The sequence below is a fragment of the Aotus nancymaae genome, unplaced genomic scaffold (assembly GCF_030222135.1).
Source record: "Aotus nancymaae isolate 86718 unplaced genomic scaffold, 86718_ANA_hifiasm-v0.15.2.pri h1tg000003l, whole genome shotgun sequence".
In the NCBI taxonomy this organism is placed as follows: domain Eukaryota; kingdom Metazoa; phylum Chordata; class Mammalia; order Primates; family Aotidae; genus Aotus; species Aotus nancymaae.
This window is the reverse complement of record NW_026988414.1, coordinates 3478668-3505302: the sequence shown is the minus strand read 5'-3', so window position 1 is coordinate 3505302 and position 26635 is coordinate 3478668. Positions and strand designations below refer to the sequence as shown.

Genomic DNA, 26635 nt, shown 5'->3' with positions numbered 1-26635 from the left:
GCATGATGGCTCACACCTGTAATCCTAGCACTTTGGGAGGGTGAGACCCCATCTCTATTATAAATATTAGAATTTTTAAATAAAAAATTTAAAAAGAAACTATTAAATGCCTCTAACGATGTATGAATATTCTTTCTCTAGTGGTTAGTGGTCTTGCATATGTCATTGCATTCCTAATGGATTTTAATGGTAAACCAAGAAAGGAGAGCACTGGGAGGCCAGGTTTTTTATACTCACAGATAGAGATAATGATTACTAGATAAGAGATGCAGCTCCTGATGGGGAGTAGCATCAGATTCCTTACAGTAGAATACTAAGGACTGCCTTCGGTTTTAATTCAAGTACTCAGTTGTCTCCTTTCTTGCTTTCAGACTTGACCTCATTTATCAGGCTGAGGATCCATGTTTTTGTCACAAATTGTCCTATATTAAAGCAAATTTGATGACAAATTAAAAAATCCAATAGGACAGAAACTCTACACATCCCTTATATAGAAGAATGGATTTCTGAGGATTTCCCACCTACATGCTAGGAGCTTTCCCCTACTTCTCAAGCTTTCTATGATGATAGCAGTGACATAATTAGGCTTGGACATCTTCTATCTCAGTGTCACAAAAACCAAAAGCTCTGTTAAGAGCCACAGAGCTTCTTATAAGAGACTTATATCACACCTGGTAATCCCCTTCACTTTTCTCCATCCTGCCTAATGAATTGCTGACATTGGATTTCCTGTGGACCTACAGAAAGTAGATTAGGCTGGGTGCAGTGGCTCACACTTGCAATCCCAGAGACTTGGAAGGCCAAAGCAGGAGGATTACTTGAGCCCATGAGTTTGAAATTGGCCTGGGCAACATAGTGAGACCCCATCTCTTAAAAGAAAAAAAACAGCTGAGTACAGTGGCACATGCCTGTAGTCTCAGCCAATTGAGAGGCTGAGGCAGGAGGACTGCTTGAGCCCAGGAGGTTAAGGCTGCAATGAGCCATCATTGTAGCCCGGGCAACAGAGTGAGACCCTGTCTCTAGGGGGGAAAAAAGTAGATTAGAACTATGTCTCCTGGCTGTGCCATGCATTTAGAACATCCATTATAAAGGAATTTATGTTTTTGTTTAAAGCCAGCCTCCATTTAAAAAAATACCTGTTTTTCCAGATCGATGTATTCAAGAATTTTTTTTTTTAGCTCTTTGAGTATATTTATACTAAGTACAGCATGTGATCCTAGATTGCAACCTGCACCAAAAATAAAGATGTGTGTGTGTGTGTGTGTGTGTGTGTGTGTGTGTGTGTTTTGCTATAAAGGACATTTGAACACTTGGCAAAACTTGAATAAGGCCTACATATTAGGTAATAATAGTGTGTCAACATGAATCTCTTTGATCATTGTACTGTGGTTATGAAAATGAATGTTCTTGTTCTTGGAAAATACACATTGAGGTAAGTGGGCATGATATCTGCAACTTATTTTCTTTTACTTTTTTTTTGAGACAGCCTTGTCACCCAAGCTGGAGTGCAGTAGTGTGATCTCGGCTCACTGCAACCTCCACCTCCTGGGTTCAAGTGATTCTCCTGCCTCAGCCTCCTAAGTAGCTGGGATGACAGGCACATGCCACCACGCCAAGCTAATTTTTGTATTTTTAGTAGAGACGGGGTTCCGCCATGTTGGCCAGGTTGATCTCAAATTCCCGACCTCAGGTGATCTGCCCACCTCGGCCTCCCAGAGTGCTGAGATTACAGGAGTGAGCCACTGCATCCAGCCTAGAACTTATTTTCAAATGATTGGGGAGGAAGGAATATATATGTGTATACACGTGTGTATGTATATGTATGTGTATACATCTGTGTGTGTGTGTATCTCTATATATAGATAGATATACACATCAAATAATGAAGCAAATGTGGTCAAAGGTTAACAAATGGGGGAATATGGGTGAAGGGTGTATGGGATTTCTTCCCAGTATTCTTGTAACTTTTCTATAAATTGGAAGCTATTTCAAAATTAAAAGATGCTCTCTTTTAGCCCTGCAAAAAAACATGCCTACAATTCTGATGAGGTAACAAAATCAAGCTCTGGAACCTACAACCCTGAAAACAGGACCCTGGTGACTAAGGTTACCTTGAAGGATGGGAATGTTGACTCTAAACATGTTTTCAAGATAGGTGACTTGAAGGTAAATTTTTTTTGAGACGGAGTTTCGCTCTTGTTACCCAGGCTGGAGTGCAATGGCACGATCTTGGCTCACCGCAACCTCCGCTTCCTGGGTTCAGGCAATTCTCCTGCCTCAGCCTCCTGAGTAGCTGGGATTACAGGCACGCGCCACTATGCCCAGCTAATTTTTTGTATTTTTAGTAGAGATGGGGTTTCACCATGTGGACCAGGATGGTCTCGATCTCTAAACCTCGTGATCCACCCGCCTCGGCCTCCCAAAGTGCTGGGATTACAGGAGTGAGCCACCGCGCCCGGTCCGAAGGTAAATTTTTAATTTAATAGAGAACGTGATTTAAGCACTTGGAGCACTTGATGGGTTGAGCTAAAAGTTATGGGAGCACAGAGGATAGATTTATCTTATCTAGTCTAAGTCCAAGGGCCTGAGAACCAGTCAGCTGATGGTTTAAATGCCAGAGTGCTTTTCTGCAGAGTTCCAAAAAAGGAGTTAGCAGTCAAATAAGTTTGGGAAATACTATGTTAAAGGTGAAGTAGGTATGTAATCGATTAAATAAGAATGGCAGAATGGGGCTGGGCACGGTGGCTCACGCCTGTAATCCCAGCACTTTGAGAAGCCATGGTGGGCAGATCACCTGAGGTCAGGAGTTCGAGACCAGCCTGGCCAACATGGTGAAACCCTGTCTCTTCTAAAAATACAAAAAAATTAGCTGGGCATGGTGGCAGGAACTTGTAATCCCAGCTACTAGGGAGGCTGAGGCAGGAGAATTGTTCAAACCCAGGAGGTAGAGGTTGTAGTGAATCAAGATAGCAACATTGTACTCCAACCTGGGTGACAAGAGCAAGACTGTCTCAAAAAAACAAGAATGGCAGAATGTTGATCATTGTTGCAGCTGGGTGAAAGGCATATGGAGGTTCATTGTATTCAGGTCCCCAGAGGAACAGACCAATAGGAGATTGATGGATGGATAGATACACAGGGATATGATAAGATTTAATTAGGAGGAACTTATTCATGAGATTATGGAGACCAAGAAGTCCCACAATCTGCCATCTGCAAGCTGGAAACCCAGGAAAGCTGGGGTTGAAATTCTAATCTGAGTCCAAAAGCCTGAGAACCAGTCAGTTGATAGTATAAGTCTAATCTAAGGGCAGAAGACCAGTGCCTCAGCTCATACAGGCTGGCAGGAAACAAAAGCGGCAAACTGCTCCTCCTACCTTTTTGTTCTATTCAGCCTTCAACAAACCGATGCCCACCCAGATTAGGAAGGACGATTTACTGAATCCACAAATTCAAATGCTCGGCTCATCTAGAAACATAGACATACGCAGAAAGAATGTTTCATCTGGGCAACACTTGGCCCAGTCAAATTGGCACATAAAATTAGCAAGTACATTCATTGTACTATTCTGTTTATCTTTGTTTAGCTTTCTAATTATCTTTGAAATCTCCCATAGTAAAACATTGAGAGATAAAAGGACTTTTTGGAGGGAAAACTTTTTGGTGCCTTACCTATGCTACTCTGAATTTTTAATTTTCCTTTTTCTTTTCTTTTTTTTTTTTTTTTTTTGAGATGGAGCCTTGCTCTGTTGCCCAGGCTGGAATGCAGTGGAGCTAACTTGGCTCACTGCAACCTCCACCTCCCATATGCAAGCAATTCTCCAGCCTTAGCCTCCTGAGTAACAGATTACAGGGGCACACCACCATGCCCAGGTAATTTTTGTATTTTTTTAGTAGAAACAGGTTTTCACCATGTTGACCAGGCTGGTCTTGAACTCCTGACCTTGTGATCCACCCGCCTCAGCCTCCCAAAGTGCTGGGATTACAGGCATGAGTCACTGCGGCTGGCAGAATTTTTAACTTTGAAGGGTTTGCAGTGTTTACCTAACTGATCATGGAACTCCAGAGCTTCTCTTGGACTAGTATTTTTGGGAGTATACTTTTTGAAATGCCTTACTTGGTGATTACAGTAATCAGGAAAGTATCTTCAAGATATTATATGATCCACATACTTGAAACTATTCAAAAACTAAAAAGTGCCGGGTATAGTGGCTCACACCTGTAATCCCAACACTTTGGGAGGCTGAGGCAGACAGATCACCTGAGGTCAAGGGTTCAAGACCAGCCTGGCCAACATGGTAAAACCCCGTCTCTACTAAAAATACAAAAATTTGCCAGGTATGGTGGCCCATGCCTGTAATCCCAGCTACTCAGGAAGCTGAGGCAGGAGAATCACTTGAACCCGGGAGGTGGAGGTTGCAGTGAGCAGAGATCGTGCCACTGCACTTCAGCCGGGGCAGCAGAGTGATAGTCCCTCTCAAAAACAAAAAAGGTAGGCCGGGAGCGGTGGCTCACGCCTGTAATCCCAGCACTTTGGGAGGCCGAAGTGGGTGGATCACAAGGTCTAGAGATCGAGACCATCCTGGCCAACACGATGAAACCCCGTCTCTACTAAAAATACAAAAAATTAGCTGGGCATGGTGGCGCGTGCCTGTAATCCCAGCTACTCAGGAGGCTGAGGCAGGAGAATTGCCTGAACCCAGGAGGCAGAGGTTGCAGTGAGCCGAGATCGCGCCATTGCACTCCAGCCTGGGTAACAAGAGCGAAACTCCGTCTCAAAAAAAAAAAAAAAAAGGTAAAAGTGTCCCAAAATCCTTTTATCCTGGGTACTCATTGTGAATCCTTTCAGTCATCTCTGTAATATATACATATACATGAATATAATTCTTAAGTGGACTGAGGTACCATTCATGTAACCTAAAATTCAGTAGTAACTCAAATATTTTCTCATGTCAATACATATTATGAATATAGTCTTGAATTTATGAATTGTAAGCAACCATTTTTCACTTGGTGACTAGGTTATTTTTTATAATTATTTTTTATAATTATTAACATTCTTTTTTTTTTTTTTTTGAGACAGGGTCTCAATCACCTGGGCTGGAATGCAGTGTCACAATCATGGTTCACTGCAGCCTTAACCTCTTGGGCTTAGATGATCCTCTCACAGCCTCCTGGTAGCTGGAACTATAGGCACATGCCACCACATCTGGCTAATTTTTGTATTTTTTTGTAGAGACAGGGTTTTGCCATGGTGCCCAGGCTGGTCTTGAACTCCTGGGCTCAAGTGATCCGCCTGCCTCGGCCTCCCCAAAGTGATAGGATTGCAGATGTGAGCCACTGTACCTGTCCCGAATGAATATGCATCTCGTCCTGCTTAAGATAGATTTCTAGATGTGACTAACAATGCTGGGTCAAATGGCATGCAAATTTTATATTCTGATCCACATTGTCAAACTGCTTTTCCAGAAAGGTTTTTTTTTTTTCAGATGGAGTCTCGCAATGTCGCCCAGGCTGGAGTGCAATGGCATGATCTTGGCCCACTGCAACCCCCGCCTCCTGGGTTCAAGTGATTCTCCTGCCTCAGCCTCCTGAGTAGCTGGGATTACAGGCATCCACCACCACACCAGGCTAATTTTTGTATTTTTAGTAGAGACGGGGTTTTACCATGTTGGTTAAGCTGGTTTCAAACTCCTGACCTTGCAATCCGCCCACCTCAGCCTCTCCAAATTTTGGGATTTCAGGCGTGAGCCGCGGTGCCCGGCCACAGAAACATTCTACTTACATATACTCAAAATTGGTAAGATTTTCAGGCAGAAAAGAGGTATGAGTGTTGGGAAAGGATGTTCTAATTGGAGGAAAAAGTTGTGCGCAAAAGCATGGAGTTGGAGAAATAACATGTTTTGGAAGAGGCTAACCTCAGATCAGTAGAGAATAACGGTAGGGAATGATGCTGTGAAAAGGTAAATTGGAACAAGACTGTGGAGGCTCCAAAGCATGGCCTATTCTGTAAACTACGGGAAGCTACTGAAACTTTTTGAGAAGGTTTGATGTGGTTTGTGAAACTAACTGTAGTAGTGGGTTCAAGGTAAGCAGGAGGGACATGGACTGACCAGGCCTAGCAGGCAGCCCCGCAAGGGAATAGATGTGAAATGACTGGAGCCAGATTAGGTGGTCAGATGAGGGGAGGGGAGGGGGAGTTTACATCTTTGCTGTCACCTGGTATCTTAAAGCAAACCTTGGCAAGTCCACACTGCCAGACCCTATCAGGCTGCTTCTCTAATATGGTGCTTGATTTTAGAAGCAGTGGCTTGTGTTATGCTTTTTTTTCCTTTATCTTTGCTTTATTTTTTGACTGTAGTAAAATATAAAGAACATAAAAGTTTACCCTTTTTTTTTTGAGACGGAGTCTTGCTCTGTCACCCAGTCTGGAGTGCAGTGACATGATCTCGGCTCACTGCAACCTCTGCCTTCCGGGTTCAAGCCATTCTCCTGCCTCAGCCTCCTGGGTAGCTGGGATTACTGGCATGTGCCATCACGCCTGGCTAATTTTGTGTTTTTAGTAGAGACGGGGTTTCACCATGTTGGTCAGGCTGGTCTCGAACTCCCAACTGCAGGTGATCTGCCTGCCTCAGCCTCCCAAAGTGCTGGAATTACAGGAGTGAGCCACCATGCCTGACCTAACCATTTTTAAGTGTACAAGCACAGTGGCATTTTGTGGCATTACGTACAATCACAGTGTTGTGCAACCATCACCACCGTCCCCTCCAGAACTCTGTTTCACCATCCCAGATGGAAACTGTACCCACTAAACAATAATAACCCATTCCTCCCTCCCCACAGCCCCTGGTAACAACTGTTTTTTCTGTCTCTATCAATCTGACAATTTTAGGGATCTCACAGAAGTGGAATTATCATACAATATTCATCCTTATGTGTCTGGCTTATTTCACTTAGCATAATGCCTTCAAGAGTCATCCAGGCACTTTGTTTTGAAGATCCGTTATTTCTTGCCAGCTCTGACACTGCAGAATGTCATATGGGAAGGGCAGTCCATTTGCTAGCATGACTTCCCAATTAGTTCCTTTCTAGGGAGGAAAAATAGTGGAAGTGCTTGCCTGTTATCTTTGCAGGAGGTGGGATGGGGTGTGGAGGGGAGGGTAGAGGAAGGGCTCTCTCCCAGGGAGAGTGGACAAGTGACTTTCCCTGGCCAGAACATGTGGACACATCACTACAATCAGTGTGTTTTCCAACAGTTGACCTTTTCAACAACCTGAAAAAGTATTGGGACTATCTAGAGGCTTAAGCTTTGGGTACATATCAAACCTTCTGAGGACTGCTGAAACTAGAAAAAGGAGTTGAGAATTCAGTCCAACCCTCTGCTTTTTAGGAGGCCAGGAGAGGTGTGACTGAGAACGTGGAGTTGATTGGTTACAAAGCCATTACACTATCCTGTGCTTTTTTTGGTTTTTTTTCCCCCCCAGCTTTCCACACCTACTAGGGTGTTAGGCATATGGTGAAATTGGTGGGAGGTGAGGTAGGCAGACAACAGAACAGTGAAGAATGGCTTTTTAAATGGCTCATTTCAAGTGCCAAGTGCAGAGCAGGCAGGGTGAGTGAGTGGGAGGCAGAGAGGGCTGGGGTTACTGTTTCTTGGCCATGTATCACATCAGACAAAGGATCAACATAAGATTTTAGTTTCTCTATCAATACAGAGCTCTCTCTTAGGTTTCCAATTTGTTTTGCATCCAGCAAAAGCAGAAAATCCCCCATTTCACTATGGGGCCAGGGTGATTTAATAGAAAAATCCTCCCTTTTTAATAGCTCCTGCCCCCCCCAGCCCCAAGATGCATTATTTGCTGGAACAGGTCTTGGAAATTTTAGGGAGCTACAATTCTGTTAGGTATTTTGTACTCAGAGCTGAATATCTGATTAAACATTTTACTGCAACCTGCTGTAGAAGAGGCCACAGATACCATCAGCTGTTCCCAGATATGCACACCCCAGGGAGGAGTTGCCCAGCCCTGTTTTCTCTACATAGAAGATTGCAGAAAATGCCTCTCGGCTCCTACGTTTTTCCTACACAGATTCTCCAAAGCAGCTTCTGGGGTGTGGCCACTCCTTTTCTTACCACTCCAATGGAGTGAGTGGGTAGCAAAATTTTTCCTCAGTATCATGGCTACAGCCAGGGCAGTTTAGGAACCATATTGCAGGTCCCAGGCACAGGGAAAGAAGCCAAACTGCAGAGGACCAGCAAGCTCAGGGCCAGGTCTGGGCTGAGGTTCTGCTTCAGTGCTCGCCCGATGCCTTTATATTTATTTAAAGAGGAGGGCTGCTTAGTAACCAGGAGGCTGAAGTCTTCCTGAGCTGCAGAGCTCCCTGTCTGCCTGACTGCACAGGAATGATCTGGGTGTTACTCTCAGTGGCTGCGGCCCAGCTGTCACCAGAATGGGGAAAGGGAAAGGGCTTCCTAATCCGGGGTTTCTGGCTACAGAGTTTAGAGCCAGGCCCTTAAACTGCTAGGACTTTAAGGATCAGAAATTCTGAGAATCTTATTTTTCTCTGTCAGCACCCCAGCTGCCACGCGCATCAAAACGCCTCGCTTTCCTACTTGAAGGCAATACACATACGATTTCAAAGGGAAGGTTCTGACTGCTTAGATGTAAACCCTAGCTCTTCTAATTGCTAGCTGCCTGACCTGGGCTAAGAGACTTAGCCTACATGAGCACTAAGTAAGAGTGCCTATTTGTAAAATGGAAAAGCATCTCATAAAATTATTGCAAAGATTAAGAAATAAAAAGGTAACACGAAATATTTAGCATAGTGCCTAGTACACAAGGAAATTAACTGTGGCAGAAAGAACCTAATGTCTTGTTGATGAAATAGGATGAATGTACCCTATTCCACTGGCGACCTGTGTGAAAGCTTTTGCTGTAGGAATATAAGAAATTATTATTTTGCCGCTGCCGTTTCCTTCCCCCATAATCTCTAAGAACATAAGAAATTATTAACTCTCCAAATCCCAGAATGACAGCTTTATGCCCCAAATTAGTCGACTTTATTTTATTTTTTTTCTGATCCGGATTTGGCCTTTTCCTCTCACCACCTCCTCAAACCCGGGGCCCCAAATCATCCGCATCTTCTTGACCCCAGCCCCCACCGAAGTAGGCTGACTTGGGTCCCCAGCGCCAGCCTTCTCCTCGGGAGCAGGAAGAAGAGACGCACATTCGGGTGATCTCACTCTTTGGGACTGGGCGTTTTTCCGGCCGGGGCGTGCAGCATCCCCAGCTAGACTGCAGCGATGCCCCCGCCCCGCCCTTCTCTGCAGTCCTGGAAGAGCTCCCAGGGCGGAGGGGTGCGGTGCGAAAGATTGTCCGCAGGGCGGGCGGTTGGGGGTAGGGGGAACGAAACCGGCAGGGAGAGAGGTGCTGCGGGAGCGTCTCTGCCGGCCAGGGCGGAGGCAGTGATCTCATTGCACCATCACCCCACCACCCCTTGCGCGCGCCCCATTTCCCCATCCTCCCGCGGCCCGCCCCTTGCTCACCTCTTCCCCTGCATCGCCGCTTCGGCTCCTTCCGGGATCGTTCGGCCCTTTCCGCCGGGCGGTCGGGCGGTGAGCAGGCGGGAGCCCCGCCCCCTTCGCGCTGCCGGCGCGCTCCCCAAAGCCTCGCTCAGCTCCAGGGCGCTTCCCCCGGCGCTCGCGCCCGCCCGCCGCGGGAGCGCGCGTGGCCGCTTATAAAAGAGGCGGGGCGCGCGCGTCGCCGCCACTACCCGCTGCGGAGGGAACGGCGCGGAGCAGAGGCCGCAGAGGCTCCTTGGTTCCTCAGCACCCCTCGGCCCGACGCACCCACGCCCCTCACCCCCCGAGAGCCGGTGAGAGGGGCAGCCAGGGAGCTCCGGGAGGGAGCAGGGCCCCGGGCAGCCGACCCCGGGCGGGAGCCGGGCAGCCTCTAAGGCGGGGCGGGGCCGGGCCGGCGCCGGGGACAGGTGAGACGGGCTGGCCGCTGTGCTGCCTCCATTCGGCTGAGGGGCCGGAGGAGCCGCCGACGCGGCTTTTGTGGCGCGTGGGCTGCGAGGGAGCAGCGGGGCCGAGGCTCGGCGCAGCCGCTGGAATGTCAGTGACTGGGGGAGGGGGCGCGAGGCCGCCGGGTCCCTCCCCGCCACCCCCAAGCCTGGCTGCGGCCCTGCCCTGCCCCATCCGGCTGCGGCAGGTGGGTGGCGGCTCCCTCGTCGGGATCTTCGCCACTCACCTCCCCGCAGAACGCTCCCTGCACCGCCCCCGGTCCCTTCCCTCGGCGGGGAGCGACTTCTGCAGCTCATTCTCCCGAATCGCACCAGCAATGCCGGCCAGCAGTGGAGAGAGGAAGAACCGGGGAGCCGGAGCATAGCGTAAATGGCTCTTGACCTTAATTTCATTCTGCATGGCGAATCTCGGCCGTCTCTCTGAACGCAGAAGGGTCTGAGACTGGCCGTCTCCTTTTCTTTTCTTGTAATAAACATTTATTTTCTCCCCAGTGGTGATTTGCTTGTAAAGAATAGGTAGATGCGGTGCTTGCACGGTATGAGGCTCAAATCAAATAACTTAATAGCTTAGAGTTCTTGTTTGTGTGTGTTTCCTGGGACTGGGTCTTTCGAATCGAGATAACTGTGTCAAAAATTCTACCATAACGGTGTTGAATGATAGAACAGTCTTTTGTTTGAAAGCTGTCCCTGAGAATTTGATTAGACGCTTCTCAAAGAACATCGCTTTCAAAAGTCTCATGTACTGAGTAAAATATATTTTAAATAAGCGCCTTGTTAAGGTTAATAGTTGAATATGTTTTAAATGAAAAGCCTCAATAGCTCAGAAAGCTGGGTTGAGATGATGCTTGAACTATTCCAACATCTAATCAGATATCTTTCATATAATAGATCCTAAAATATTTAAGCCCTTTGTTCTGTCTTCCTCATGTTATTTTAGAAAAACTTACCATCATGGCTGTTCAGGAAGAACAGGAGAGAGGCCATATGAAGTATTTTCATAATGTGTTGAGAAATTGCGTCGTCATAGCAATTGGCCTTAAGTAAAACAGAATCAAAGATGGAAGGGTGGGGGTGTCTTGGAGCCAGGAAACAGAAAATCTTGGGAATAGCAGCAGGAACACTCAGCTGTATGAAGCCATTGAGCCAGGGTTCCGACTCCTTAGCTGGTCATTTATTTTCCCTTTCATTGCAGCTAATGTCTTAGATTTGAAAGGTCAAATTGAAGTCAAAGTTTAATATGTGCTGCAGGGGGAAAAAAAAGTGCTGCAGTAAGGGCCTCTGTGCAGGAAATTAACAATAAGCCTTTTTTAGTAACTGGGCCAATAATTACTCAAAGGAACCCTCAAAGCGTGTTAACTGTTATCCAGGGACCTAGATGGAGAGACTTGAAGGGAGGATTTGCTCCATCCTGGATAAGTGTGAAGCAGTTCTTACTGCAAACGATCAGCCTAGTAACTGATTCTCTGACACGCTTTGGTCTTGGCAGTGTGTTTTGTAGTAATCTAATAATTAGAGAAATCTGATATGTCGCAGGTTACAGTGTAAGTCTGTCAAGCAATCTGATGAAGAGGTGGACATGGGGAGAGCTGTTTTAAGTATGTCTTTTGGTTCCCTGGGTTAGAATTTTTTCTACTTTTTCTTACCTGCCTTCGTCCCAGGTTGGGGGGAGTCAACTGTAGATCCTGAAAAGTGGATCTCAGGAATAGTCCCCCATGTCCTGTCACTGCTGAACCTACACTAAGATTGGACAGTGGGTCCAAGGCTGGCCTGCTTTTGTAATCAGTCCTCCGTGGGCTACGCAACAACCCCACTAGTTACACACTCAGGTCTGTTGCAGCATATCAGCTGCGGCCATACAGTAGAAGAATGCAGTGCCCTAGTGGCAACTGCAGACTCCAGGAATGCGGAGGAGGACTGCATAGCTGATCACTTGGGGCCGGTTGACTGCAGCAGCTGTGCTGTGAACCATCACCTCTCTTCCACCTTTTTTGCATATTCCTCTTGTACCAGTTTTGAACAGGAAATAGTATTTTGTAAAGTAAGTGTACTGGTAAACTAGGCCCAAGTCAGATCTTTGTGGCTTGAGTTCTGCTTTGTGTGATAATTTCATGAAATCATGTTCTTTTATTGCTGAATGGAAGGGGATTTAGGAATCATCTCCTGGGATCCTCAGGAGGAGGGCATGTTTAGTTTGAAAAAGTATATTCAGTATTATTACTTTGACAAGTGGGGAAATTGAGGCCCAAAGCAAGTGTGACTTGGCCAGGGCTGCATATCTAGGCAGTAACTGCCAAGACCTAGTAACCTTGGTTCTCTTTCCACATTTTAAATCCCTTATGGGATTTAGACACTATACAGAATGTCAGAGAGAAAACACTGAGAAAATATCTGAAATTGGATTTTTAACCTGTATTCATATATTTTGCAATATCTGTTTTCTTCATGATTTTGTTCTGTTTGCCCTTAGAAGCGTGTTATCTTGCTCTTCCCCCTCCCTCTTTAGACTCCACATTCCTCCATCATGTTGTCATCGTTTCGTAAACGCAGAGTCCAGGTATTTGACCAGCATGCAGAAAACGGGTTGCCTTTTTGGTTTTGCCTGGCTTGCAGTGAAGGCATATTTGTGTCAAAGAGGTTGAATGATCAAAAGAAAAGGGGGAAAAAAAACCCTGCCTGCATGACATTTCTGTTAAACAAATTGGTTAGGATTTGTTTGGGAGTTTTTTGGTGTTAAATTATCAGAAGTGTTAATAAATTTACTCTAAAATTTTCAAAGCCTTCCCTTTTTTTTACCTCCTTCTTTTTCTCTTTAAGGCATGAATATATTAATTTCTTATCACCATCCTGGTGTTTGCATGTAGTGTTTGCTGACTTTTTATTGGTGGCTACTTGGTTTTTAAGAACCAAGGGACTAAACAGATTATCCTAGATATTTGGAAAAAAATAATCTGAAAATACATAGTAAAAATTGTATTTTTAAAATTTGACGAATACTGTAAACTTGGGTTTGTTTCCTGTTCCATTGACTTCTTCCGCCACAATTCCTATAATAAAATAGAGCTTACCTTTTCATGTTTAAAGCAAAAACAGCTCTCAGGCCGGGTGTGGTGGCTCATGCCTGTAATCCCAGCACTTTGGGAGGCTGAGGTGGGCGGATCACAGGGTCAGGAGTTTGAGACTAGCCTGGCCAACATAGTGAAACCCCATCTCTACTAAAAATACAAATTAGCAGCGGGGCATGGTAGCAGTTGCCTGTAATCCCTGCTGCGTGGGAAGCTGAGGCAGGAAAATCGCTTGAAACTGGGAGGCAGAGGTTGCAGTGAGCCGAGATCACGCCATTGCACTCTAGCCCAAGTGACAGTGTGAGACTCCGTCTCAAAACAAAACAAAACAAACACGCTCTCTTTATATGTCTTATTTGTGTACAGTTTTTGTTTTCTAAATCGGACCTTTTTCAAAAAGGAAAAAAAATTTAGCATCTTGATATCCCAAAATAAGAAATATAAACATTGGAAATTTCTAGTGATTATAGGTGATAAATCCAAGGCAGGCCCTTTTATAAATCAGATGAGTTATTTATTTATGAGGTTTATAAAAATGGGCCACATTATAACCTTTTCCTGTTTTGAGTCATAGTAACAATAAGGCACTTAAATACCTCTCATCTGAATTTTGCAGGTTAAAAGGTAAGTAGCAGCAAGATAGTATTTGGGAAGCATTCAGAAGTAAGTTTTCTCAATATTGCTCTGCATTTCTGGATTTTGATGCAATGCAGTATCAATCTTTTGCTTTCTTAAAGCTACGTCCCTGCTCACCTCTGCAGAATTGCGCTAACAAGTTGAAATGGATTAATCAGTTTGAAAGCTGACATGCTGATCCACAATCCTGGTTGGAATGTGGTTTAAGCAAAAATATTTGTTGTTTTTATTTATGGCATTCAGTTATCCTTTATGTATTATTGACCTCTCTGCTTACCATCAAATCTGCCACTAAAATCTGCAGCTAAGCTGGTTTTGAGTTAATCTTGTTTGACCTGAGAATCAACTGGTATACAATTTTATGGGTGCTAATGAATTCTTTGGTGTTTGTTTTTAGGGAAGCCCTTCCACATCCATGGATATAGTTCTCTTGCTTTGCAAATCTAAAATTTGGTACTAGGCTGGCGTCCTAAGCCATGGAAAAAAGATATTGTTGGTTCTGCACATTTGGGTTCTGACTAAGCAACAAAAACAACTGATGAATGGTTTCTGTGACCTTTTGCTTTGGGTGATGGTTATGAATTTTTCCATAGAGCCAAATGATCCTTTCATCCTCTTAGTCCCTAAAGATCCCTTTCTTGCAAAACAGTAGGTCTGGTGTCCTGCCCGAAAAATCAGAATTCATTTTGTAGTATTGCAAATGCCCCTTAGATCCAGTAAATTCAGCTTGCTGAAATAATGGCAGTCCCAATGCTTTGTTTTTAATTGAGACTCCTTTCAGCTTCACTATAATTTTTTCTCTCTTTTGGGATTCTGTAGAGAAACTCTGACTGCTGAATTCTTCTACTGTCTAAGATCTGTGCAAGGGTATCCTAAACCACTCACTGCAGGTGCCAAGCTTACAGAGTCCGGAGCATTTGACCTTTGCTTTGAAAATGTTTTTATCTGCAGTCTTTTGTGTTGCTTAACACAGTGTGATTCCCACCCACTGCCTCTGCCTGCTTCCCAAAGATAGCTATATCCCCTTGTACAGTGGGGCATATAACTTCTATAAATTAGGTTAAGGCATTTAAAAATTCCCCAAATACCAAGAACTGCCTCAAACAGCTGTCTCTTGGCCTTCATCAAGAAGACAAAGATATTCATGTCTAGTCTCTTTTGTAGGAATCCATTTTCAGTGGATAATGTGTATAAGTTTGTGTTTGGTATCAGGGATCATTCTGAAGCATGGTATATCTTTGGATTAAATTAGAAATTTCTAGCCAAGGTTCATATCTTTAGACCCCACTCTTCTTCCCAGAGGTCTGGCAGTATTGTAACAATGCTGACAAGTTCATTTTATTCATTTTGTTTATTACAATAGAGGACATAGTTGTAATTCCTGTTTTTTCCCCTGAGATCAATTCGAATTACTTGCTGAATGATGCAGCTAACGTTTGACTGCTGCATTGCAGCATTTATAAATAGCCTGTGTCTTCAGTCTTCTCTAATATTTTCCAAATATGTACGTTTTTTTCTTTTCTTTTTATTTAATTTCTTTAATTTTTTCTTTCTTTCTTCTATTCTATTTTATTTTATTTTATATGTACCTTTTTTTTAAGTTACCTTAAATGGGAAGTTGTCCTTAAACATACAGAGAATATACTTAGCACTTCATTCCCTTCCTTCAGTCTCCATGTGAACAGACTTGATTGGCAAAATCAGAGACAATCCGTTCCTTTGAGATAAGCAGTCAGTTGATTGCTTTCTTAGGAAGTCTTCTCCATTGTGGTTTTTAGGTAGTTAGTGGGATAGATAGGCTGGTAAGATTGGAGTTTGTTTTTTAATGGCACATTTCCCAGATTTTTCCTTTCTGGCACTCTTGAAAGGCGTTTATCCCATATGGCTGGGAACAGCCTGGAACATTCTCTGTGAAGTTGGCCTTATCAGCCTGCTGCATATGGCCAGGGGAGGGGTGGGGTGCTGGCAGGATGCAGCCTCAGTCTTGGAAGGAATGTGGCACGCCCAGATAGAGTTGACATTTCAGTAATTCTCTGACCATTTCCGGTGAGAGGTTGTAGCACCTTTGGATGGCAGGAGTTCTTACTGATACTTATGAGAATTTTCCTGTGTTTAGTATAGTCTACAGAAATGAACCTTTTAGAAACAAAAAGAAACTGGACCTCATATAGATAAACGAGAGACAACTCCCTATCAGGGTAAGAGGCCCCACCCTCTTAAATTCTTATTAACCTATAATCTTTTGTGGTGTCTCCTATGATTGCACAAATGAAAATTCTGAATGCTCACTGCAGTGGGAGCGCATTGGTGACTTTCAGATGCCCAGTTCCTCAGGGACAGCCAGTTGTGGCTTGGCAGACCTCCCACCTACTGTCAGCTGATCTACTGCAGGAAAGAGAAGTCCATTATTGCCTGACCAAACCACTTGGTATAGAATTGACTCGTTCTACTTCACTGGGGTGACAAAGAGAGCCTTTTAGGTTGGTTAATTTCAGCAGGGCCTTGCTGAACTGTCTCTCTGGATTGGTAGGATCAAATCAGCAAGCTGGGACTGAGCAGGGGGACTTGCTTAGGTGGAACCTTTGCAGTATTATGATGGAGATTTTTTTCTGAGCATCAAGGGCTGCTCCCAAATGTAATTTCTTAATTTCTGTAGCAGCTAAAGGATTTTAGAAATGCAGTGAGTCCTGTGATAGGACACAGAACAGCACCACGCACTCGAATCCTGGAGACTTCCATCTCTTTCAGGAGTTTGTATGCAGTGTCATTGTTCCATGTGTAACTATACCTTCCTTGGAAAATTTCTCTACAAGAAAATTTTCTAAGCAAACAAATTAGATGCATAATTTCTCAATGTTTTTCTATCTTTTTTTTGAGACAGAGTCTCCATCTGTCGCCAGGCGCCAGGCTGGAGTGCAGTGGCGTGATCTTGGTTCACTGCAACCTCCGCCTCCCGCGTTCAAGCAATTCTCCTGCCTCAGCCTCCTGAGTAGCTGGGACCACAGGAATGCGCCTCCGCACCCAGCTAATTTTTGTATTTTAGTTGAGACAGGGTTTCACCATGTTGGTCAGGATGGTCTCAATCTCTTGACCTTGTGATCCACTCACCTTGCCCTGCCAAAGTGCTGGGATTACAGCCGTGAGCCACCATGCCTGGCCCTATCTGTTTCCTGAGGGTTGAGAACAAAGGAATTATATAAATAAATGATTCTAACCCTAATTGTTTACTAAGACTCAATCTTAAATAATTTTGATTTTTAAAAAATGATTAATACATCCACCTCACCCTTTTTTTTTTAAGAGAGAGAGTCTTGCTCTGTCACCCAGGCTGGAGTGGCATGATCTCGGCTCACTGCAACCTCTGCCTCCCGGATTCTAGCAATTCTCCAGCCTCAGCCTCCCCAATAACTGGGATTACAGGCGCATGCCACCACGTCCGGCTAATTTTTTGTATTTTAGTAGAGATGGGATTTCACCATGTTTCCCAGGTTGGTCTCAAACTCCCAAGCTCAGGCAATCCACCCACTTCTGCCTCCAAAGTGCTAGGATTACAGGCATGAGCCACCACGCCTGTCCAGGCTGTATTACAAGGCTTGATCTCGGCTCATTGCAAACCACCTCTTTGGCTCAAGCAATTCTTCTGCCTCAGCCTCCTGAGTAGCTGGGAGTACAGGCATGTGCCACCACACCCAGCTAATTTTTGTATTTTTAGTAGAATGGAGTTTCACCATGTTGGCCAGGCTGGCCTCAAACTCCTGACCTTAGGTGATCCGCCTGCCTTGGCCTCCCGAAGTATTGGGATTACAGGTGTGAGCCACTGTGCCTGCCTCACTGTTTTTTCACTCCAAAGTGGGTATGTGAAAAGTAACTAATAAAGAGGGAGTAAAGACTGGGTGCAGTGGCTCACATTTGTAATCCCAGCACTTTGAGAGGCCAAGGCAGGCAGATCACCTGAGGTCAGTTCAAGACCAGCCTGGCCAACATGGTGAAACCCCATCTCTACAAAAATACAAGAATTAGCCGGGTGTGGTGGTGGGTGCCTGTAATCCCAGCTATCGGGAGGCTGACATAGGAGGATCGCTTGAACCCAGGAGGCAGAGGTTGCAGTGAGCCGAGAGAGCATCGCTGCACTTCAGCCTGAGCAAAAGAGTAAGACTCCGTCTCCAAAAAAAAAAAACAGAGTGAAAGAAACTAATAAATAGCCAAACAGCCATCAGTAAAGAATATGTCAACTCTAATCATGTTAAAAATCACTGGTTTAGCCAGGCGTGGTGGCTCATGCTTGTAATCCCAGCAATTTGGGAGACCAAGGCAAGCAGATCACCTGATGTCTGGAGTTCGAGACCAGTCTGACCAACATGGAGAAACCCTATCTCTACTAGAAATACAAAATTAGCCTGGCATGGTGGCACATGCCTGTAATCCCAGCTACTCAGGAGGCTGAGGCAGGAGAATCGCTTGAACCTAGGAGGCGGAGGTCACAGTGAGCCGAGATTGTGCCATCTCACTCCAGCCTGGCAACACCATCTCAAAAAAAAAAAAAAATCACTGGTTCTAGTGTGCCGTTCTGGGAACCAGAGGATCCCAGGTCACCCTGGGCTCTGCAACTTGCTTACTAGATTACCTGTCTCCCGACTAGCAAGCTCTGAATATAACTGAATCTATAATATGTGCCAAGTTCTGAGTTCTGTGCCCAGAGAGTAAGAGTAAAATATGGTGTTCTTTATAGTTCCTTAAAGAGCTTATGAGTGTGGTAGGGAGAACAAAATAATTTCATGGCAGAATGTGGCAGTGTTGTAAGATGAATGATAGTGGTGGTCAGGGAGTGGAGACATCTGATTCAGAAGGACTTCATAGAGGACGAGGCATATGCTTTGGACTCAGAGAGATCTGTATGATGTTAAATGGTAGGGTTGAGAGTGGGAAAGAAGAGCGTACTCCTGGCAAAGGGAACTTTTTGAGCTTTGCAGTGGACCCTGTCCAGGCCCTGTAATTGGGGTTGGTGAGGGAGTTTGATGTGAGACAGGGCCGGAGGAGACAACTGGAAGGTGACTGAGTGAAGTCAGTTTTAACTTCTAGTCATTGTGGCTGGTGATGATAGTGATCCTTGTCAGGATCCTCATCAGAAATCAGCCTTCCCCAAAGCAGGCTGACAGACTTAGGGCAGCAGTGTAAACTAGAACTGCCTGTTTTCATTAAATACTATTACAGAAACTGCTCTGAGCAGACATCAACTTTCCACAGTCACCCCCAGTTTTTGGTTTTAAGGACTTGATGTCTGTTTTAAGAATAGAAAATAGGCCAGTGCAGTGGATCATGCCAGTAATCCCAGCACTCTGAGAGGCCAAGGAGGGTGGATCACTTGAGTCCAGAAGTTTGAGACTGGCCTGGGCAACACGGTGAAACCACATCTGTACAAAAAATGTAAAAATTACCCAGGTGTGGTGGCATCCACCTGTAGTCCTGGCTACTCGGGAGGCTGAGGCAGGAGGATCGCTGGAGCCCAGGAGGCAAGATTGCAGTGAGCCGAGATTGTACCACTGCCATTCCAGCCTGGGCAACAGAATGAGACCCTGCCAAAAATTTTTTAAAAAGGCAGCCAGCTTTGCGCAGTGGCAGTATCGTAGCCAATGAGGTTTATCCGAGGTGCGATTATTGCTAATTGAAAAAAAAGGCAGCCACTTTCTCAGAGTATACTACCATGTGACTAATTCAGGTTTAGTCATTAGGTTGACACCTAGTTGTGTAGCTTTAGTCAGCACATTCTTTATTTGCCATTCTTGCCATGAATCTAGCACTTACCTGGATAGAATTCCAGTTTTGCAATATGGGAACTGAAAGATTCGTTGTGGACCTCTCTCCCTAACCCTTACAAATGAATTCAGGTCTGCTGCATAGCAGCTGCAACACTCAGCATCAACTTGATCACTTATTCAACCAACATTTCTTTCTTTTTTTTTTTTTTTTTTTTGAGACCGGGTCTCATTTCATCACACAGGCTGGAGTGCAGTAGTACGACTACAGGTGCATGCCACCACACCTGGCTAATTTTTTTTTTTTTTAGAGCCGGGGTTTTGCCATGTTACCTAGGCTGTTCTTCAATCCCTGGGCTCAAGCAATTTGCCCACCTCAGCCTCCCCAAGTGCCAGGATTGCAAATGTGAACCATGGCAACTAGCCTATTCAACCAACATTTCTTAATGACCTCTGTATGCTAGATAGCAGGGATGCAGAGCCCTACATGGTGGCTTACCCCTGTAATCTTTTTTTTTTTTTTTTTTTTTTTTTGAGGTGGAGTTTCGCTCTTGTTACCCAGGCTGGAGTGCAATGGCGCGATCTCGGCTCACCGCAACCTCCGCCTCCTGGGTTCAGGCAATTCTCCTGCCTCAGCCTCCTGAGTAGCTGGGATTACAGGCACACGCCACCGTGCCCAGCTAGTATTTTTGTATTTTTAGTAGAGACGGGGTTTCACCATGTTGACCAGGATGGTCTCGATCTCTTGACCTCGTGATCCACTTGCCTCGGCCTCCCAAAGTGCTGGGATTACAGGCGTGAGCCACCGCGCCCGGCCTACCCCTGTAATCTTAGTACTTTGGAAGGCCAAGGTGGAAAGATCATTTAAGCCCAGGAGTTCAAGACCAGCCTAGGCAACATAGCAAAACCCTATCTTTACAAAAAATTTTAAAAATTAGCCAGTCGTGATGGTTTGCACCCATAATCTCAGCTACTTGGGAGGCTGAGGTGGAAGGATCACTTGAACCCAGGAGGTCGAGGTTACAGTGAGCCATGATTGCACTACAGCCTGGGCAGCAAAGCAAGGCCCTGTCTCAAAATAAATAAAAAAATATCAGGGATATAAAGATTAGGTTGCTCAGTCTAATCATGCCTTAGGACGTGTGTACAAGTGCTTTGCAAATCTAAAGAGAAGTGTTATTACATCTGAGAAGGAGGGAAGGAAGGAACATTGGGTACAGTTTAGTAAAGAGTCAGGATCCTGCAGTTTACTCATTTCAGCTGGGTGTTGAGATAAAAGTAAATAGGTGTTATCCAGGCAGAGAAGAGTCATAGGACATTCTAGACAAAGGAAGCATGTGCACATGGCTTGGAGTTTTCAAGGGAATTACATATTTTGGAGCAGAAAGAATATTTCTATCCCCCAAGAGGGTAGGAGGCATGGGTAAGAGATGGTACTAGGCAGGCATTTTGGGCCATGTTGTGAAGGTCCTGCTCAAGAGGTGGGTTCTTTCCTCTGCCAGAAGGGAGCCATAAAGGGTTTGGAGTGGCATGGCAAAGAATGTTTCTTTTTTTTTTTTTTTTTTTTTTTGAGACGGAGTTTCGCTCTTGTTACCCAGGCTGGAGTGCAATGGTGCGATCTCGGCTCACCGCAACCTCCGCCTCCCGGGTTCAGGCAATTCTCCTGCCTCAGCCTCCTGAGTAGCTGGGATTACAGGCATGTGCCACCGTGCCCAGCTAATTTTTTGTATTTTTAGTAGAGATGGGGTTTCACCATGTTGACCAGGATGGTCTCGATCTCTTGACCTTGTGATCCACCCGCCTCGGCCTCCCAAAGTGCTGGGAAGAATGTTTCTTTTTATAGTATAAAAATTTTGGACTGTGGAAAAACAATAATACAACAAAAATACATGGTTGATATGTGGAGAATAATTTCAAAAGAATGGTGATATGGCTAAAAACACCTCATCTACACTTTCCCAGGAAGATGGTCTTTTAGAAAGGCAGTCTTCAGAGCTGATCAGGCGCAGACAGTGCCTTCCCACCACCACTGAGAACTGCTTGAATCCCTACAGAGCTGAAGCACTAGCTAGAAATCCTAACCTCAGCCATCTCCTGCTGTTTACCTGCCAGCTGGATATAGGGTAGCACTCTTGACAGGTTTCATTCCTAACCCTTAGCCTACTCACCCTTTTCTGCCTTGGAATAGGCGACAGGATAAAGGAAAGAACTCCCAGATGTTTCCAGGGTAACACAATTTTATACCTTTTATACATTGTAGAACAATAGCTGGAAGGGACCAGCAGGCTTATCTGGTCTGCTTCCTTACTGAACCCACAAACCTCTCTATAGACTGTAATTGTAAAGTGTGAAGAGACTTGAGACTATGTCATTTTTCCTGACATTTTTAGTCACTCTAAGAAATTGAGGCATGAAGTGGGAACGTGGCTAGTGCAAGGTCGTATGCTACTGACAAATTTAGAAGCTTTTTGGCATTAATGTATGCCTGTTTCCTTCTGTGTTCCTTAATTAGTTGGAGGATAAAATGGCATATTCTTTTTTTTTTTTTGAGACAGAGTTTTGCTCTTGTTGCCCAGGCTGGAGTACAATGGTGCGATATTGGCTCACTGCAACCTCTGCTTCCCGGGTTCAAGCGATTTTCCTGTCTCAACCTCCAGAGTAGCTGGAATTACAGGCTTGTGCCACCATGTTCAACTGATTTTCTATTTTTGGTAGAGATGGGGTTTCTCCACATTGGTCAGTCTGGTCTCGAACTCCCGACCTCAGGTGATCCATCCACCTCGGCCTCCCAAAGTGCTGAGATTACAGGCGTGAGCCACCGCGAATGATCTATATATATATATATATTTTTTTGAGACAGAGTCTCACTCTGTTGGTCAGGCTGGAGTGCAATGGTGCAATCTCGGCTCACTGCAACCTCTGTCTCCCAAGTTCAAGTGATTCTCCTGCCTTAGCCTCCTGAGTAGCTGGGATTACAGGCGCGCACCACTATGCCCAATAATTTTTGTATTTTTGTAGAGATGAAATTTCGCCATGTTGGTCAGGCTGGTCTCAGACTCCTAACCTCATGATCCACCCACCTCCGCTTCCCAAAGTGCTGGGATTATAGACATGAGCTACCGCACCTGGCCTAAAGTGGCATATTCTTTGTTTTAGGTTTTTGTTTTGTTTTGTAACCCAGGCCAGAGTGCACTAGTGCAATGATGGCTCACTGCAGCCTCAAATTCCCAGGCTTAAGTGATCTTCTTGCCTTAGCCTCCTGAGTAGCTCGTACCACAGGCACACATCACCATGCCCAGCTATTTTTTTGTATTTTTAGTAGAGACGGTATTTCACCTTGTTGCCCAGGCTGGTCTTGAACTTCTGGAGTCTCAAGCAGTCCGCCACTTCAGCCTCCCAAAGTGTTGGGATTACAGGCATGAGCCACCACACTCCTTGCCTGAAAGGACTTCTGAATGGATTCATCAATAATTCTTTGAATACCACAGTTGCTGCTGTTTTCTCTGAGTCCTCGAAGCCTTTATACTAGATGTAAACTATGGTTTATACTAGAATTAATTTATACTAGTACAAACTATGGTTTATACTAGAATTGATAGTATAAGTCATAGTTCTCCCATTCATAGTTTTCACTTGGTTTCCTTGCCATGTGAGTTAGGCATTTTGTGAGGGCCCTATGTAGGTTGGTGTTGCAGGGGAACAGATGGCCATTTTTAATAAAGGAATAGGATCTGGGCTTCATTGTTCTTAAGAAGGGGCTGTCTTCTCAATTCATTTGTCTGCTGGGTTTATCTGATAATTCTTTCTTTCCTTCAGAGAGGCTAATTGCTTTTAATCTATTTTGGTGGCTGTTGGGATTTATCTCAGGGCATTCTGTCTTTTCAGAAAATGGACCCAAGTGGGGTCAAAGTGCTGGAAACAGCAGAGGACATCCAGGAGAGGCGGCAGCAGGTCTTAGACCGATACCACCGCTTCAAGGAGCTCTCAACCCTTAGGCGTCAGAAGCTGGAAGATTCCTATCGATTCCAGTTCTTTCAAAGAGATGCTGAAGAGCTGGAGAAATGGATTCAGGAAAAACTTCAGATTGCATCTGATGATAATTATAAAGACCCAACCAACTTGCAGGTATGTCTGATCTCCTGGGATTCCTTCCAAATTTCAAGAGCCCAAATGTTCTTACCCAAAAATCAGACAAGGAAAGTTACTTAATTATGACCTTGAGAGACTGGACAGCAAAAAGAATATAATGAGGAAGGACAAACTCAAATGTTTTCCCTTATTGTATTAGTGAGGGTGAATGTGGAATCTTACAGGCATTAATTACCTTTTCTGGATGCTTTAAACTGATGGTTCTCAAACCTCTGCTTTGATACCACTGGTGATCGTTAAACATTTTTCAGGGAAGTTCTGGGTTAATCTTTCAGAATGAGGGTTTTTTTTGTTTTGTTTTTGCTTTTGTTTTTTTTTGAGACAGAGTTTCGCTCTTGTCACCCAGGCTGGAGTGCAATGTCATGATCTCAGCTCACTGCAACCTCTGCCTCCCAGGTTCAAGTGATTCTCTAGCTTCAGCCTCCCGAGTAGCTGAGATTACAGGCGCCCGCCACCATGCCCAGCTAATTTTTGTATTTTTAGTAGAGATGGGGTTTTGCCATGTTGGCCAGGCTGGTCTTGAACTCCTAACCTCAGGTGATCCATCTGCCTTGGCCTCCCAAAGTGCTAGGATTACAGGCGTGAGCCACTGCACCTGGCCAAAACTTTTTTATGAAAAGGGAAAGCCTTGCCGGGCTCGGTGGCTCACGTCTATAATCCTAGCACTTTGGGAGGCCAAGGAAGGTGGATCACGAGGTCAGGGGTTCAAGACCAGCCTGACCAATATAGTGAAACCCCATCTCTACTAAAGATACAAAAATTAGCTGGGCATGGTAGTGGGCACCTATAGTTCCAGCTACTCAGGAAGTGAAGCAGGAGAATTGCTTGAACCTGGGAGGCGGACGTTGCAGTGAGCCAAGGTAGATGCCACTGCACTCCAGCCTGGGCGACAGAGTGAGACTCTGTCCCAAAAAATTTTTAAAAAAGGGAAAGCCTTTCTTCTCATTAATTTTGGTGAAAGATTTTTAAAGAAAATTGTTTTGGTAGCAAGTGGAACAGTAGTTGGGCCCATAGTTTTTTAACTAGAAAAAATTTACTACAGTAACCTAAGAAGTTAATGAAGAACACTGCTTTTAGGTACAATCCCTGCCTGGCAGGCCCCTTCCCATCTTAATATTTGATGAAAAAGAAGTATTGAGAAATGGAGTGTGGGCACGGTCAAAGAGTCTGGCCTCTAAAGCAAGTGAAAGTAAGTCTCCGGCCAGGCGTGGTGGCTCACGCCTGTAATCCCAGCACTTTGGGAGGCCGAGGCGGGTGGATCACGAGGTCAAGAGATCGAGACCATCCTGGTCAACATGGTGAAACCCTGTCTCTACTAAAAATACAAAAATTAGCTGGGCATGGTGGCGCGCCTGTAGTCCCAGCTACTCGGGAGGCTGAGACAGGAGAATTGCTTGAACCTGGGAGGCGGAGGTTGCGGTGAGCCGAGATTGTGCCATTGCACTCTAGCCTGGGTAACAAGAGTGAAACTCCGTCTCAAAAAAAGAAAAAAAAAAAAGAAAGTAAGTCTCGTGTGAGTGAATATGGATGGATTTTTCAAGAGTAAGCACTGAGTGCTAAGAAAACTGTTAGTATGGCTCTGTATTTCTAGAAGGGACTGGATGTTCACATAAAGCCTAATTTTCTGATAGCAAAAAAAAAAAAATTATTAATAGGATATTTTATAGCATCTTCCATTGACAATGTTAGTCCTCAACAGTGAGTGAGGACCATTGATGGCCCTCACTAGCCAGGCTTTTAGAAGGCCAGGAAAAATGCAGTCAGAGTATTTGAGGAGTTGGGCAGGTAGAGAATGGGCAAGGTGCCAAGTGATGTGTCCCTAGCTAGAGGGAGCAGGATTGAGGAGGGGAGGAACATGGGGAACAGGGAACAAAGGACAAAATGCTGATGCTGTGTGGTTGCATCTGAGGCTCACTTCAAGGTCCACCAACAGGGAAAGCTTCAGAAGCATCAAGCCTTTGAAGCTGAAGTGCAGGCCAACTCAGGAGCCATTGTTAAGCTGGATGAAACTGGAAACCTGATGATCTCAGAAGGGCATTTTGCATCTGAAACCATACGGGTGAGTATGAATGGCTTATGGTATGGATGGCTTCATCTGGGTGGAGCATTATAGATTCGTGCATACCTGTCAGTTTGGGTTCCCCAAAAGATACACTTTTCTAGCTTTTAAAAGAATTTATGAAGTCTCCTAAAAAAGTTACCCAATTCTGCCTTTGTAATATGACTTAGCATGAGTATAAGCAAGTATTTGTATACTCAGTGAGGAAATTAATACCCCTTTTGTAGAACAAATTAGAATGTGATTATACTTTAAAGAAAATTGTAAGTTAACTCTGACATTTATAAATGGCAATGAGATGGGACAGCCTGTTAATGAAGTTGGCGAATTACCAAAGATAAATAGAAACAGCCACAGACACTATGAAGAAGATTATCTGTGGGAAAGCTTGCTGTCTGGAATCTCGGCTTGCCCTGGGAGGGGTTTACTGAGGTCTAGGCAGCAAGCCCGTTAAAGCTCCAGCTCTAAGGAATGATTTATGGCACTTGTTGGTCAATGACCGTGGTGCTGGGACTGACTTTGAGGCAAGAGTCCTCGAACTCTTTGGTCTACTTATTTTAGTGCCAGTTTTTTGGAGCTGAGATAGTAATTGATCTTTCTCCGCTTTGTTTCACATTTCTAGTACCAAGATATTAAGGGAAAACAAACCTCTTGACAGTGAAGTGTGCACATTGAGTTTCTTATAACTGGATGCACTTGTCTGTCTTTGATTTACATCATGTCTAGCTGTGTGTTCTCTTTGTTTCTTTGTCATCCAAAGCCACATTTCACTGAGGCCTAGCCTCGTCTAGTTCTTCACCTGTCAAAGCAGTCCTGAAGATTTAAATGAAAGCTGCACCCTTAAGCCCAGCTAGAACTGTTTTGTCCCAAACTCTTGCCTGAACTGTGTGGAGGTTTCATTCACTGAGGATCCAGTCTAGTCGTTTTCAACAATAAATATTGTTTTCTCACGT

At 44.8% G+C, this 26635-nt stretch overlaps 1 protein-coding gene and 1 pseudogene across 8 annotated transcripts in view; both read left to right on the top strand.

Moving 5' to 3' along the window:
* Positions 1-9763: 9763 nt before the first annotated feature.
* The window catches only part of SPTAN1 (spectrin alpha, non-erythrocytic 1), an 84996-nt gene continuing 68124 nt past the window's right edge, over positions 9764-26635 (top strand). For 6 of the 8 annotated variants that reach the window (XM_021674067.2, XM_064377441.1, XM_021674064.2 and 3 more), the window contains exons 1-3: positions 9764-9873; positions 23360-23599; positions 25557-25682. In XM_021674067.2, coding sequence (XP_021529742.1) covers positions 23363-23599; positions 25557-25682 — 363 coding nt within the window. In that variant the 5' untranslated portion in view covers positions 9764-9873; positions 23360-23362. The remainder of the gene's footprint in view (positions 9874-23359; positions 23600-25556; positions 25683-26635) is intronic. The other 2 variants (XM_021674062.2, XM_021674061.2) reach the window with 1 other exon arrangement.
* LOC135277260 (U4 spliceosomal RNA) lies at positions 19323-19453 on the top strand (annotated as a pseudogene).